The sequence below is a fragment of the Cnephaeus nilssonii genome (assembly GCF_951640355.1).
Source record: "Cnephaeus nilssonii genome assembly, chromosome: 10".
Classification (NCBI taxonomy): domain Eukaryota; kingdom Metazoa; phylum Chordata; class Mammalia; order Chiroptera; family Vespertilionidae; genus Cnephaeus; species Cnephaeus nilssonii.
Genome location: NC_137081.1, coordinates 45,665,946 through 45,679,326, shown reverse-complemented (window position 1 = coordinate 45,679,326; position 13,381 = coordinate 45,665,946). Strand labels below are relative to the sequence as shown.

At 37.0% G+C, this 13,381-nt stretch overlaps 1 protein-coding gene across 5 annotated transcripts in view; it reads left to right on the top strand.

Annotated features, from left to right (window-relative positions):
- DYNC1I2 (dynein cytoplasmic 1 intermediate chain 2) overlaps positions 1–13,381 on the top strand; it is a 56,691-nt gene that overhangs the window by 14,463 nt on the left and 28,847 nt on the right. For 3 of the 5 annotated variants that reach the window (XM_079782887.1, XM_079782885.1, XM_079782886.1), the window contains 2 exons: positions 4,810–4,900; positions 12,183–12,242. In XM_079782887.1, coding sequence (XP_079639013.1) covers positions 4,810–4,900; positions 12,183–12,242 — 151 coding nt within the window. The remainder of the gene's footprint in view (positions 1–4,809; positions 4,901–12,182; positions 12,243–13,381) is intronic. The other 2 variants (XM_079782889.1, XM_079782888.1) reach the window with 1 other exon arrangement.

The window sequence follows — 13,381 nt, the reverse complement described above, 5'->3', positions numbered from 1 at the left end:
GGACCAGATAATAACTTTGAGATTTTAATAAACCTCTTCATCATCCAGCTTAGAAACTTTTTTTTTCCAGAAAGAATATAGTTTTAGAATAGAGACTTTTATTTTTATCTTATTGTAAATTTGAAGTTATGGTGATTTATTTTGCTTCTGGCTGATAATTTTGTAGCATCACACCTAAGATGTACTTTTTATTTCTGAAACTTCTATTTCAGAATTGGTTAAGTTAGTGTATTTATTTATGTATCTATAATTACTATTTAAAAATTTAATAAAGAATTTGAGGAACCATATATATATATATATATATATATATATATATATATATATTATTTTTTTTATTTATTTACTTTTTAAAATAAATCTTTATTGTTCAGATTATTACAGTTGCTCCTTCCCCCCCCCCCCCCATTGCTCCCCTCCACCCGGTTCCCACCCCACCCTCTGCCCTTACCCCCTCCCCCCCCCACTGTCCTCATCCATAGGTGTACGATTTTTGTCCAGTCTCTTCCCCCACCCTCTACACCCCCTTTCCCCCGAGATTGTCAGTTCATTCCCTTTCTATGCCCCTGATTCTATTATATTCACCAGTTTATTCTGTTCATCAGATTTTTATTCACTTGATTTTTAGATTCACTTGTTGATAGATATGTATTTGTTGTTCATAATTTTTATCTTTACCTTTTTCTTCTTCTTCCTCTTCTTAAAGAATACCCTTCAGCATTTCATATAATACTGGTTTGGCTGTGATGAACTCCTTTAGCTTTTTCTTATCTGTAAAGCTCTTTATCTGACCTTCAATTCTGAATGATAGCTTTGCTGGGTAGAGTAATCTTGGTTGTAGGTTCTTGCTATTCATTGCTTTGAATATTTCTTGCCACTCCCGTCTGGCCTGCATAGTTTCTGTTGAGAAATCAGCTGACAGTCGTATGGGTGCTCCCTTGTAAGTAACTAACTGTTTTTCTCTTGCTGCTTTTAATATTCTCTCTTTGTCTTTTGCTCTTGGCATTTTAATTATGATGTGTCTTGGTGTGGTCCTCTTTGGATTCCTTTTGTTTGGGGTTCTCTGTGCTTCCTGGACTTGTAAGTCTATTTCTTTCACCAGGTGGGTGAAGTTTTCTGTCATTATTTCCTCAAATAGGTTTTCAGTATCTTGCTCTCTCTCTTCTTCTGGCACCCCCATGATTCGGATATTGGTACGCTTGAAGTTGTCCCAGAGGCTCCTTACACTATCTTCATATTTTTGGATACTTTTTTCTTTTTGCTTTTCCAGTTGGGTGTTCTTTGCTTCTTTGTATTTCAAATCTTTGACTTGATTCTTGCGATCCTCTAGTCTGCTGTTGGATCACTGTATATTATTTTTTATTTCAGTCAGTGTACACTTAATTTCTGGTTGGTCCTTTTTCATATCCTCGAGGGTCTCACTAATTTATCAGTGGTTTCTAGAAAATTCTTGAAAAACCTTATAATCATAGTTTTGAACTCTATATCCAGTAGTTTGCTTTCCTCCATTTCTGTCATTTGTGACCTGTTTCTTTGTCTCCGCATTTTGGCTGCTTCCCTGTGTTGATAGAGTGGCTTTGTGTGCTAGGTGTCCTATAGTGCCCAGTGGCTCAGCCTCCCCAGTTACCTGAGGTGGACACTCTTGATGCACCCCTTTGTGGGCTGTGTGCACAGTCTTGTTGTAGTTAAGCCTTGATTGTTGTTGGTATCACTGGGAGGAATTGACCTCCAGGCCTATTGGCTGTGAGGATCAGTTGTGTCTAAGATGGGAGAACTTCTGTGCTGGAGACACCCTTATGGGGCAAGACTTGCTTCAGTGGGGCTTTGGTGCTCACTGTGTCTGCCCCTTGAGTGTGTCCCTTATGGATCTAAGGAGTTGTAATCTGGATGGTCCCGCTCTGACCACTGGGTACACTGGCTCTTGGATCTCTAAGGAGGTGCAAATTTAGTCTCTGCCTGAGGCCACCCAGCAGGAGCTATGGAGAGATCTGCAGATTCCTCCTCTTTGTTTGGGTTTTGGAGGTGCCCAGACGAGGCCCAGCTGTGAAGCAATGCAGGCTGCTGTGGAGCCTTGGGCCTTTTGGAAGTTCTGGGTCTCTCTGACCCAGCTGCAGTTTGTTAGGTAATTTTAGATTGGAAAGGGCCAGGCCATTCATATATGCAAAGGCCTCTATGCACAGCTGGGGTGGGGTTGTAAATTGGGTGGGGCGGGGTCTCAGGGAATCAACAGGGCAGAGCAAACAGCAATGGCTGACCTTCAGCCCTGCCCTAAGAGGCCCTGGGTCTCAGTGTCCCACGGTAATCGCTGTAAGCACCTCTGGGAAAAAGCCGCCCTTGTGTTCTGGCCCGATACCAGACAGTCCAGTTTCCCCCATATGAGTCTGGGCCCCCAGAGTCTCGCCTGTAACTGGAGTTCAGAGCAGTCGGGAGCTTGTGTCTCCCTCCCGTTTGAAAAAGACAATCGCATCCTCAGTTGCCAGCCCTTTCCACGTGCTCACCTCCGTACCTCCGCACTTTACTTCTGCACCTCCTCTGAGTCTCAGTGTGCTTTTCTCTTTCCTTCTATTTGTAGAATTTCCACTCAGCCAGCCTTCCTGTGGTTCTGGATGATGTTCATTTTGTAGTTTTGAAGTGGTTGTATGAGGCAGTAAGTTCAGGTGTTTACCTATGTTGCCATCTTGGTTTCTCTCTCTATGTATTTTTTTAAATGTAGTCTTAACCAAGGAAGATACTAATGAACTTGTTGAGTGGAATGATTGATACTTGAAGTCACTAGAAAGGGGAAATAACATATTAAATTGAAAAAGAATTTTATAGTTCATCACAAATAATTACATGGAGAGGAATTTTACTATTTTCTTCTAATCTTTCTAATACGTCACTTAGAAAAATTATTTTTCTAAGCACGAAGTTAAGTATGTAATTTAAAGAACATAAACTTTCTCCTTTAAAAACCTCTTATATCAAAACATTATATTGCCCCATTATGATTTAATAAACATGTACTTGTGCTTATAGTGGCAAACCACTGTTAGATATTTCTCTTTATTTAGATCTTAACTTAAGGGAAGCCTTATAGTGAGAGATGGACAAAAAGATAAGGAAATGTAACATAAGAGTAGTTAAGGGATATTAATGTTCTTTTATTTCAGATACAAGTAATTTTTAGCTACTTTGAGTCATACATGCAGCACTTAGCACAGTGCCATCTGCATGCGAACTATGGGGTATCAACCCAAAATGTATATATACACTGAATAAAAGCAGTGTTTTTTAAACTACATTTTGTTTTCAAAATTGAGCTATCAGCTGATCAAGTGTGCATACATTTTTGGGGGAACACCCTGTATATGAAAGTGATTTGGTTTTATCATTGTTTCTGAGAGATTTAATCGCAAAGTTAGAAACATTTGATTTTGCGTTTAAAGTCCTTTGGAATTTAAGTAATAGTTCATTACTATCTCAGGAAACATTCTAGCTATGACTTTTTTCCTTCTAATCTTACTGGTTACCAATAGAATTTGCCACTGAAAAAATAAGATGTTCAGTTGTGCACCTATGTTTAAGATGTAATTTGTCATACTAAATTTGTTAGACTAGCAAACCCACTGTTTCTATTGCAGCATGTATAAACATTTAACATAATTTTAAGGATTCAGTGACTGTGACTTTAAAAAACACAGACTTTTAATTAAGTACATATTTCTTTAGTTCCTATGTAACTGGGAACTTACCTTCTTTTCAGTAGACTAGTAAAAGAAGGGCTTACAGCTCAACATGAAATGTATTAGTCATTAAAAAATTATTTTAAAAAGATACTTGGGATTGGGGACAATTATGGTAAAATTTAACCAGAAGATGGCAGTGATGATCCTCTTATACTCCCTGCAATGGTAATCAAAAAGTTTTACAAATGTGAAAGCATGAAATATGCACGCTCAACTGTTGGTATATAATGTTATAAATGACAGTTTAGGGGAAAGCATTTGCTGTTTGTTTTATATATTATGAAAAATGTGTATTTTTTTATAAGAAGGGATTAAGAATATTTTGGGTGTCTGTATCTTTGTCTGTACACTTCAGTTTTTTCTGAATACTGGGGTAAGGAAGTTACCATAAGTCTTGCCTTGTTTCAGTTGCATGCATCACTTTATGTTATGCATCATGTCTAGAAGGCATGCTGTTTTATGGCCTGTTTGCACTTTTCACCCAAATTGCTGGAAGCTAATGGACATTTTAAAGGAGTCATTCCTGTAGTTAGTCATTCTCTAAATTGGCTTTTATTTTTTGGTGGGGGAAAATTAAATCAGTTAAGACATTTTTGAAAGAAAAAAATATTAAGTAAAAATTAACATTTAAAAATAAATCTCAGAAAACCAGAGTTAATGATTTTTGAAGCATATTCTAGAGTTTTGATATTGACAGCAATTATAAGTATTATTTATACTCTGGTGATCTTAAACGTGGGAAATTAGAAAGGGGAGAAGGAATGCTCTCCTTTGAAAATTAGTGCCCACATTTGGTATTGGCTGAGATGAAGATGCATCCTTCTGTAACCTTGCTTTTTAAAAAATATAAAGCCCAAATGCATTTTGCCAGAGAAATTGCATGATCGTCAGCATGCATTGTTAACTTTGTCTTTCTCCTCTTCTTTCTACTGTTCATTTTCATTCATGTATTTTGGTTTTTGGTTTGCCATTATTTTTCCTTTTTTGTTAATTACTTCATGTTAAATTAATTTTGAAACGTCATAAGCTGATCAACCTCTCCGTGTAGTAACAGCGGATACCTGTCTGTTTCACTATTTAGTCCCTCCTCCTATGTCTCCATCCTCCAAATCTGTGAGCACACCAAGTGAAGCTGGAAGCCAAGACTCTGGAGATGGCGCAGTGGGATCCAGGTATAGTAATTTTCTTTTAATATTTTTAAGAATAGAATGCATTTAGTGCCCAGGTACTGTCGGTGCTTTAGAGGGACTCTAAATAGTTATGTTGAAGTTAGTCTTAATATTTTGAGATCTAAACGGTACGGAAATGGTTGTAAATTGAGGGAAATTTTTTCTTTACAATATTTCAACTATCACACTTGATTAATTTAGTATTGAATAGTTAACAGATGTTATGCTAATTATATTAAAATAGAGGTGTTAATTTAAATATTTTCTGTTTAGGCAAACTTTATATTGGTTAATATATGACTGTTTGGAGTATAGCATAAAACCTTTCTGTTGTGCTTAATTTCCCATTCAGTAATTGAAAATCTCAACAGTACAGTTAAATAGTCCAATTCTGTTCTATTAATTCACTAGTTCTGATTAAGATAGAAAATAATAATGCCTAAAATATCAAGAATAAGGAATAACTGCTAAGGAAACATTAAGTTTTTCACTGTCTTGAGGACATCATGCTAAGTAAAATAAGACAGAGAAAGAAAAATAACCATATAATCTCACTTATATGTGGAATCTTAAAAGATAAATATGCTCATAGAACACATTGGTGGTTGCCAAGATGGGGCGGGGGCGGGGGCGGGGGGCGGGGGACAGGAGGTATGTGAAATGGGTGAAGGGAGACAAAAGGTTCAAACTTCCAGTTATGAATAAGTAAGTCATGAGGATGTGATGTATAGTATGACGACTGTAGTTAATAATAGTGTATTGCATATTTGAAAATTGCTAAGAGAGTAAATCTTTAAAAAGTTCTCATCACAAGAAAAAGAAATTTGTGTGGTGATGATGTTAACTAGATGTATTGTGGTGATCATTTCACAATATATACAAATATGGAATCATTATATTGTGTGCCTGAAACTAATATAATGTTATGTGTCAATTATATCTCAATGAAAAAAGAAAAGAGTACTTACTGCCAAGTTTTCCTAAATTAGCATCTTCCTTGTGAAACTGTATTTCATGTTTGTTTTAGGATCCTGCACACTTGTTGGGTCTTGCTTTTCAAAAATTCAGTAAGATTTCAGCTTCTTTCCAAAAATTGTGTTGGGAAAATTATTATTACTTCTGTTCCTCCCTTTCTCTCTCTCTCTCCCTCTCTCCCTCTCTACCCCCTCCCTCTCCCTCTTCTTTCTCTTTCTCTTTCTGTGACACACACACACACACACACCCCACACACACAATAATAGCAAGTTTTTAATAACATCATACTTTTTTACTTCTTGTGACAGCTGAAATGAGATTAAACATAGGTTAAAAATTTTTATTTACAATCCTTATTTTGGGCCAGGAAGTTACATACCATTCTCAGGAGAATCTTTTAATACACCTTTAAAAAAAATAAATAAACTGAGAAGTTTTATCTTTGTTGTACCTGAGCCCCTCTAATTGAACTTACAAAGAAGTAATGAGTATCTAAAAACAGGACCAGAAAAAGAGGAGCAAGGGAGCTAGATAATCTGAAACTTGGTACTTATTATTCCTAAATAATCAGATTATCATTAATAATTAGAAGGCACAAGAGGTTCAGTTTGAATTTGAAATGTGCTTTCCAAAACTGTTCTGTATATAGAACCAAAATTGCAAATCAAAGCAATACTGTCATTGGAGGTAAATGACATAACTCTTATCATTTAAGAAAGATTAGCCGTAGCTAGGTTTGCTCAGTGGATAGAGCGTCGGCCTGCGGACTGAAGGGTCCCAGGTTCGATTCTGGTCGAGGGCACATGTCTGGATTGCAGAGCTCCATCCCCAGTAGGGGGCATGCAGGAGGCAGCCAATCAATGATTCTCTCTCATCATTGATGTTTCTATCTCTCCCTCTCCTTTCCTCTCTGAAACCAATAAAAATATATTTAAAAAAAAAAGAAAAATCAAAGTTTTCTTTTTAGAAATACTATTACCTTAAAAAAAGAATGTATTAAAGATTATTTAGCCTAAATTTATCTTTAAGGCTGAGTTAAGTTTTTAAATACTCAAACTTCTGTGTTTTTATACAAATATGTTAGTATTCTTTTGCTGATAAGCAAGTGGTATTTTAAAGTGAAGGCTTTTTTTCCTTCTTCAACATTACCATAGTAAAAATATTTCCCAAAATAAAAAAATAATTATATTTATTCAATTTCTTTATTTGATACTATACATTATTTTTATGTATATAATATACTGTGTTTGTTCCAAACTCAGTGTTCTTGATTTTGAATAGGATTAGCAAGGTTATTTTAATGCAGCATCAGCAAGTTTGTTTTAAAAAATATGTAACAATTACTTGGTTTTTAAAATTATTATGACTTAAAACATGTCCTTGTGAATTTCATTGGGAAACGTAGAGATTATTAGAGACCTACTTTTGTCCCACTCTGTAGAGCAGGCATTCATTGAATTGCCAATTTAATATTAAATACTATAGATTGCCACAGAAAATAAAGTGTTCATGGCCCCTGCCTTCATGCAACTTACATTCTAGTGATTACATAATTAATTTATGGGAGAAGATATTCACAAATGATATGTCTGATATCTAAATTATATAAAGAATTCATAAACTCAACATCAAAAAACAATGTAGCTAAAAAATGGGCAGAGGACTTGAATAGACATTTCTCCAAAGAAGACATGAGATGGCCAACTGACACATGAAAAGATGCTCAACATCACTAATCATAATGGAAATGCAAATCAAAACCAGTGAAATGTCACCTCAGAAAGACAATACATAATAAGTACTGGTGAGGACATGTAGAAAAGGGAGCCCTTGCACTGTTGGTGGGATTGCAAATTGGTGCAGCCACTATGGAAAACAGTATGTAGATCCCTCAAAAAACTAAAAATAGAACTACCATGTGATCCAGCAACTTCACTCCTGGGTATCTATCCAAAGGAAATGAAAACATTAATTTGAACATGCATTCCTATTATAATTGTGTCATTATTCACAATAGCCAAAATATGGAAGCAGCTTAATTGTTCATCAATAAATGGATAAAGAAGGCATGGTATACATACATGAAAAAGAATGACATCTTACAATTTGTGCCAACATGGATGGGCTTAGAGGATATTATGCTAAGTGAAATAAGTTAGAGAGAGAAGGACAAATATGATTTCACTTGCATGTAGAATCTGAAAAACAAAACAACTGAGCAAACAAAACAGAAACAAACTCATAATACAGAGAACAAACTGATGGTTGCCATAGGGAAGGGGGGAGAAGGGGTAGGCAAAAAGATGAAAGGGCATAAGGTACAAATTTCTAGTTATAAAATAAGTGACAGGAATGTGATACACAGCTAGAGAATAGTGTTAGTAGTATGGTAATAATTTTGTACAATGACAGATGGTTACTAGACTTATCATGTGATCACTTTGTAAGGTATATCACTGTTGCAAACTATGTTGTATACCTGAAACTCATATACTATTGTCAGTTGTGCTTTAATTTTTAAAAATTAAGGATGTTATTCACTGTATTGAAAAGTTCTAATGATAGTACGCTAACTTGTGTTTAAAGTGTAGATTTTTAATAAGTTGTAAAACAAGAAAATAGGTATTTAAATATCTTTAGGGTGTATTTGTTCTTATTGGAGAATGAATACAAAATTAGTTTTTCTAAGGTTAACGGGAGGGAAATTTTTCTATTTATTTATTTATTTATTTATTTATTTACTAGGAGCCCGTTGCACGAAGTTTCGTGCAATAGACTTTTCCTTCACCTGGCTGCCGGCACCAGTTATCCGCCAGCAGCAGTTTTCCTCTGGCCACCCGCCGATCAGAGCGCTTCCCGATCAGAGCGCTTCCCGCCAGCACGATCGGCCACCCTGAGAGGAACTCCGATCGGGAGGCGCTCGGATCTGGCGGGTGGCCAGAGGAAAACTGCTGCTGGCGGAAAACTGGTGCCAGCAGCCACGCAATCGGCCACCCCGAGTTCCGCCACCAGCGTCTTCCGCAGCGCTGGCCTAAGCAGCACCGGCAGTTTAAGCCGGCGGGAGGAGCGGGGGCGGGGACTCGCGAGTCCCCGCCCCCCACTCCTACCGCCAGCCAATCGGCCACCCTGAGTCCCGCCCCCCGCGCCTCCAGCCGGCCCAATCGTGGGCGTAGCGGAGTGATGGTAATTTGCATATTACCATTTTATTAGGTTTCATTTATTTATTTATTTATTGTTTGATTGATTGATTTCAGAGAAAAAAGGAGAGGGAGAGAGAGAATCATTGATCGGCTGCCTCCTTCATGCCCCCTACTGTGAATTGAGCTTGTAACCGGGCATGTGCCCTGGACTGGAATCAAACCTAGGACCCTTCAGTCTTCAGGCCGAAACTCTATCCACTGAGCCAAACCGGCTAGGGCAAATTTTCTCTTTTTTAATGAGATGACATACATACCTTTTTAATCTTAGTACATACATTGTCTCCTTTGAACTCATTTTAAATACTAATTTTCAAGAGGGCTGAGTATGTTTATTTTATATATATGTATATAGATATATACATATGTATGTACACACACACACACACAAGAGTAGAAAACTATGACTTCCACTAAATCATCTCCAGACTGCATAGGGGAAAGATAATTGATATTGTTGATTAATTGGTACTATTGGCAATAAAATAATAGCATTTCTAAATATAATGGCTTTGAAAAAGAATAGCGTCTGATAATGAAACAGAATTAACTCGAATTGAGCAGGCATGATAATAATGAAAGAATAAAGAAAAAAAGAAGAAATATCACAGGAAAATGCATGAAGATGTGTGAGGTAGCCAAGACACCCTAAGATTAGTACACTCAAAGAGAGGAAAGAGATATATTAGACATTATCAAATATGATATCAAAACACGTCACTATTTCTAAATGTCAAAAATTTCTATTGGAGCTGATGGTAATTCATGAATAAATATAAAAGGCTATGAAAAATGGTATTTCTCTAACTTTTCAGATTAGGAAGTTATATTTCATTAGGTTTCTAGTTCACTTTCTCAATCACAGAATTATCTCTAAAATTTAGGTGGTGGCAATTATTCTATTGGGGAATCATGCCTCTTAATTCCTTTGTTCCATTCTTGATCAGTTTATCTCTCAGGCTTTGGATTATATTGTAATTTTACTTTATATGTCTGCAGATGCCTTTAATAAATAATAATCCCATATATGATGTGTGGCCGGGCTAGTATGTTTTCTGTACAGGCTGTATTTTATAGCAAAGTTTTACTTGATATTAGACTAACATGACATTCTCAACACGGAGTTCTATGTCACTGATAACAGCTAGAGCTTTCATATGATGTAAAGGCTTTGACAGAACATTCCTTGGAGAGCATCTGGTTTAACAAAGCCTTAGTTTGTTGCTGTTCATTACTTTGTACAAAGTAAATTTTCACTCTGACCTCCTCTTCCTTTGCATATACATAATACTGTTTGTCTTTATATTTTCAAAATGAAGAATTCCTCTAGTTCAAGTCAACTGATTGTTTTTACTGATAAATTGTTTAGGCAAGTAAAGTACAGAAATCATTTTTTTATATTTAAACTAGAGGCCCGGTGCACGAAATTTGTGCACGGGGGGGCAGGGCGGGGGTCTCCTCAGCCCAGCCTGCACCCTCTCCAATCCGGGACCTCTCAGGGGATGTCTGACTGCCAGTTTAGGCCTGGCAGTCGGACATCCCTCTGACAATCCTGGACCACTAGCTCCTAATCGCTCACCCTAACTGCCCGCCCCCCCACTGGCCTGATCGCCCCTCACTGCCTCTGTGTGCTGGCCTGATCACCCCTAACTGCCCCCCCTGCCGGCCTGGTTGCCCCTAATTGCCCCCTTCTGCCGGCCAGGTCGCCCCCAACTGCCCCCTCTCTGCCGGCCTGGTTGCTCCTAACTGCCCCCCCCCCACCGGCCTGGTAACCCCTTACTGCCCCCCCTGCTGGCCTGGTTGCCCCCAGTTGCCCCCCCTGCAGGCCTAGTCGCCCCCAACTGCACCCCCTCTGCCAGCCTGGTCGCCCGTAACTGCCCCCCCTGCCGGCCTGGTCGCTTTTTACTGCCCCCCTGCCAGCCTGGTCGCCCCCAACTGCCCCCCTACCGGCCTGGTCACCCCACACAGCCTGCTCGTTCAGTCGTTTGGTTGTCCCTCACTAACCCCCCTGCTGGCCTGGTTGCCCCACACAGCCTGCTTGTTCAGTCATTTGGTCGTCCCTCACTAACCCCCCTGCAGGCCTGGTCGTAGGCAGCCATCTTGTGAGGGTGTGACAGTCAATTTGCATATTACCTCTTTATTATATAGGATATTATAGCAGTTTTAGTTGTACATTGTAACTTACATGAGATGCTAATATTTTGACAAAAATGGTAGCACTGAATGTATTGTGCTTACCTTTTAATATGGACTATGAGCATCATACAGTACTGTACATAATTATTTTATATAATGCTAACCTGTGAGAATGCCAATGTGACAAAGTACCTTTTGTTTTAATAATGATTAGATCTCACTTGAGTGGAAAAGATCTAGTAGGCAAGGCTTTAAAGCACAACTGAATATTTATTTAGGATGGATATTCTCCAAAATTTTAGTTTAGGTAAATCTTTTGAACATAAAATATTTTTTCTGGGAAAAGTCTATTTTTTCCCTAGAGACAGAAATCTGTAGCTGCTTTCTAAAACAGATGACATGTAAGCCCAAGGCAGTGCTTAACCCATAAATTACATAAGGGTCACATTTTGGAAACTTCAGCTATTTTATATCCCAGTGGAATAGTCTTTGGCTTTCTTATGGAAAGGCTTATGTGTTGACTCATTTCCTTTACCAATATGACAATTTCCTGCACACATTTAATGCTTTGGGCAAGATTATAATATGCTGACTAAAATGTTTTTACTAATTTTTTTTATTAGGAAACAAATTTTAAACTATTTTTATAGTTTCACTTGTTAACATCCAAAAATAATATATTATTTGTGTTGTTGAATGCTTGGCTGTTCTTATCCATTATTGTGCAATAATAGTTTGCCTTAATCTGAAAATACTATCTTTTAACGATTCTAGGTTGTATGTTTGCATCCTTAACTGTATTATGCTTATTGCATGCACTAGAGCATTGAGTGATACCTGGTGGTTTTTTTTCATACTAACCAGAACATGTGGTTTTTTTAATGTGAACAGTACTTTAGCTATTCATAGAGTATATTTGCTTGACTAACTTATGGCCTTTTCTGCTAATGCTTCATGGTTGTCCTACAACCATTTAGGACGCTGCATTGGGATACAGATCCATCAGTTCTTCAGCTTCACTCAGATTCCGATTTGGGGTATTGAATAGATTTATTACCTTTCCTTTTTTATAATTAATTTGATTCTTTGTGAAACTGTCCTAATTTTTATTTTGCTTAAATTTGTAATATGCAGTATATACTTAGGAAAAGTGTTATATTTTATTGTGACACCTCATTTATCCTCTGTCATTTCATGAAAGAAATATTCTATGTATCTGATTTTCTAGGTACCCTAAATCTGCCCATTTAAGTGTCCAGATTCCTTTTATTACTTTTGTATTTTCACTGTGAGTTTTTAAAAGATGTGTTACAAAGTTCCCAGACTTTTAATACATATTCTACATGTGATTGAACCTTTTCTGGGTTACTCGCTATAAATATTGATTTATTTTCCTATGTTAAAATTCAGTGATGTTTTCAGAGGAACAGAGCTGTTGGTCTCTATACTATGGCCCCAGACTGCTGTTGGTTTATTCATTTATTTATTAATTCATTTATTCACTCATTTATTCTAGTCTCCAATGTAAAATATAAATGTTAGTTGCTGTCACTGTGCCTGACTGAGATAGCTATTTTCCCTTGATAATTTGCATCTTCTAAAGCATGCAAATGACCAATACCTTTCGAATTCTATCTAAAGTAAGAATAAATAAGCCTTGAATTGCAGATGAGAAAACTATCTATATTAGCTGGAAGGCCTCTCTGTTGGCTGCCCCGAGGCTCTCCCACCCCATATGCTTCCTTATTCTCAGGAAGAGTGGTTTTTAGATAAGTGAGGTTTTACCTCCCTATCCTTCTACCTTTAAATCTTAGAATATTTTGTTTGTTCTAACATTGTGATTTTTATCTACTAAGTCATATATGTACTCAAGTTAGTACTTGTCCTAATAGTTGTTGGCTTGACCATTTTCCCCAGATGAGTGCTCACGTGAGTGCTTTATTTTTCTTATGGTTCACATCGTGAAAATCAGAATATAATATTTCTTATTTCAAATTTTATTCTTAGAATACTAGATTATTAAAATGTATTTAAAATTTCTCATTTAATTCTTTGATTATGCTCTTTTTCTTTCTTTAAGGCTAAGATATTCCTTAAGTAGAAAACACATTAAAAATTTCTTATGGCCCACATTTAGGAGCTTAGAGAAATTAATGATATGTATAATTCAGATATT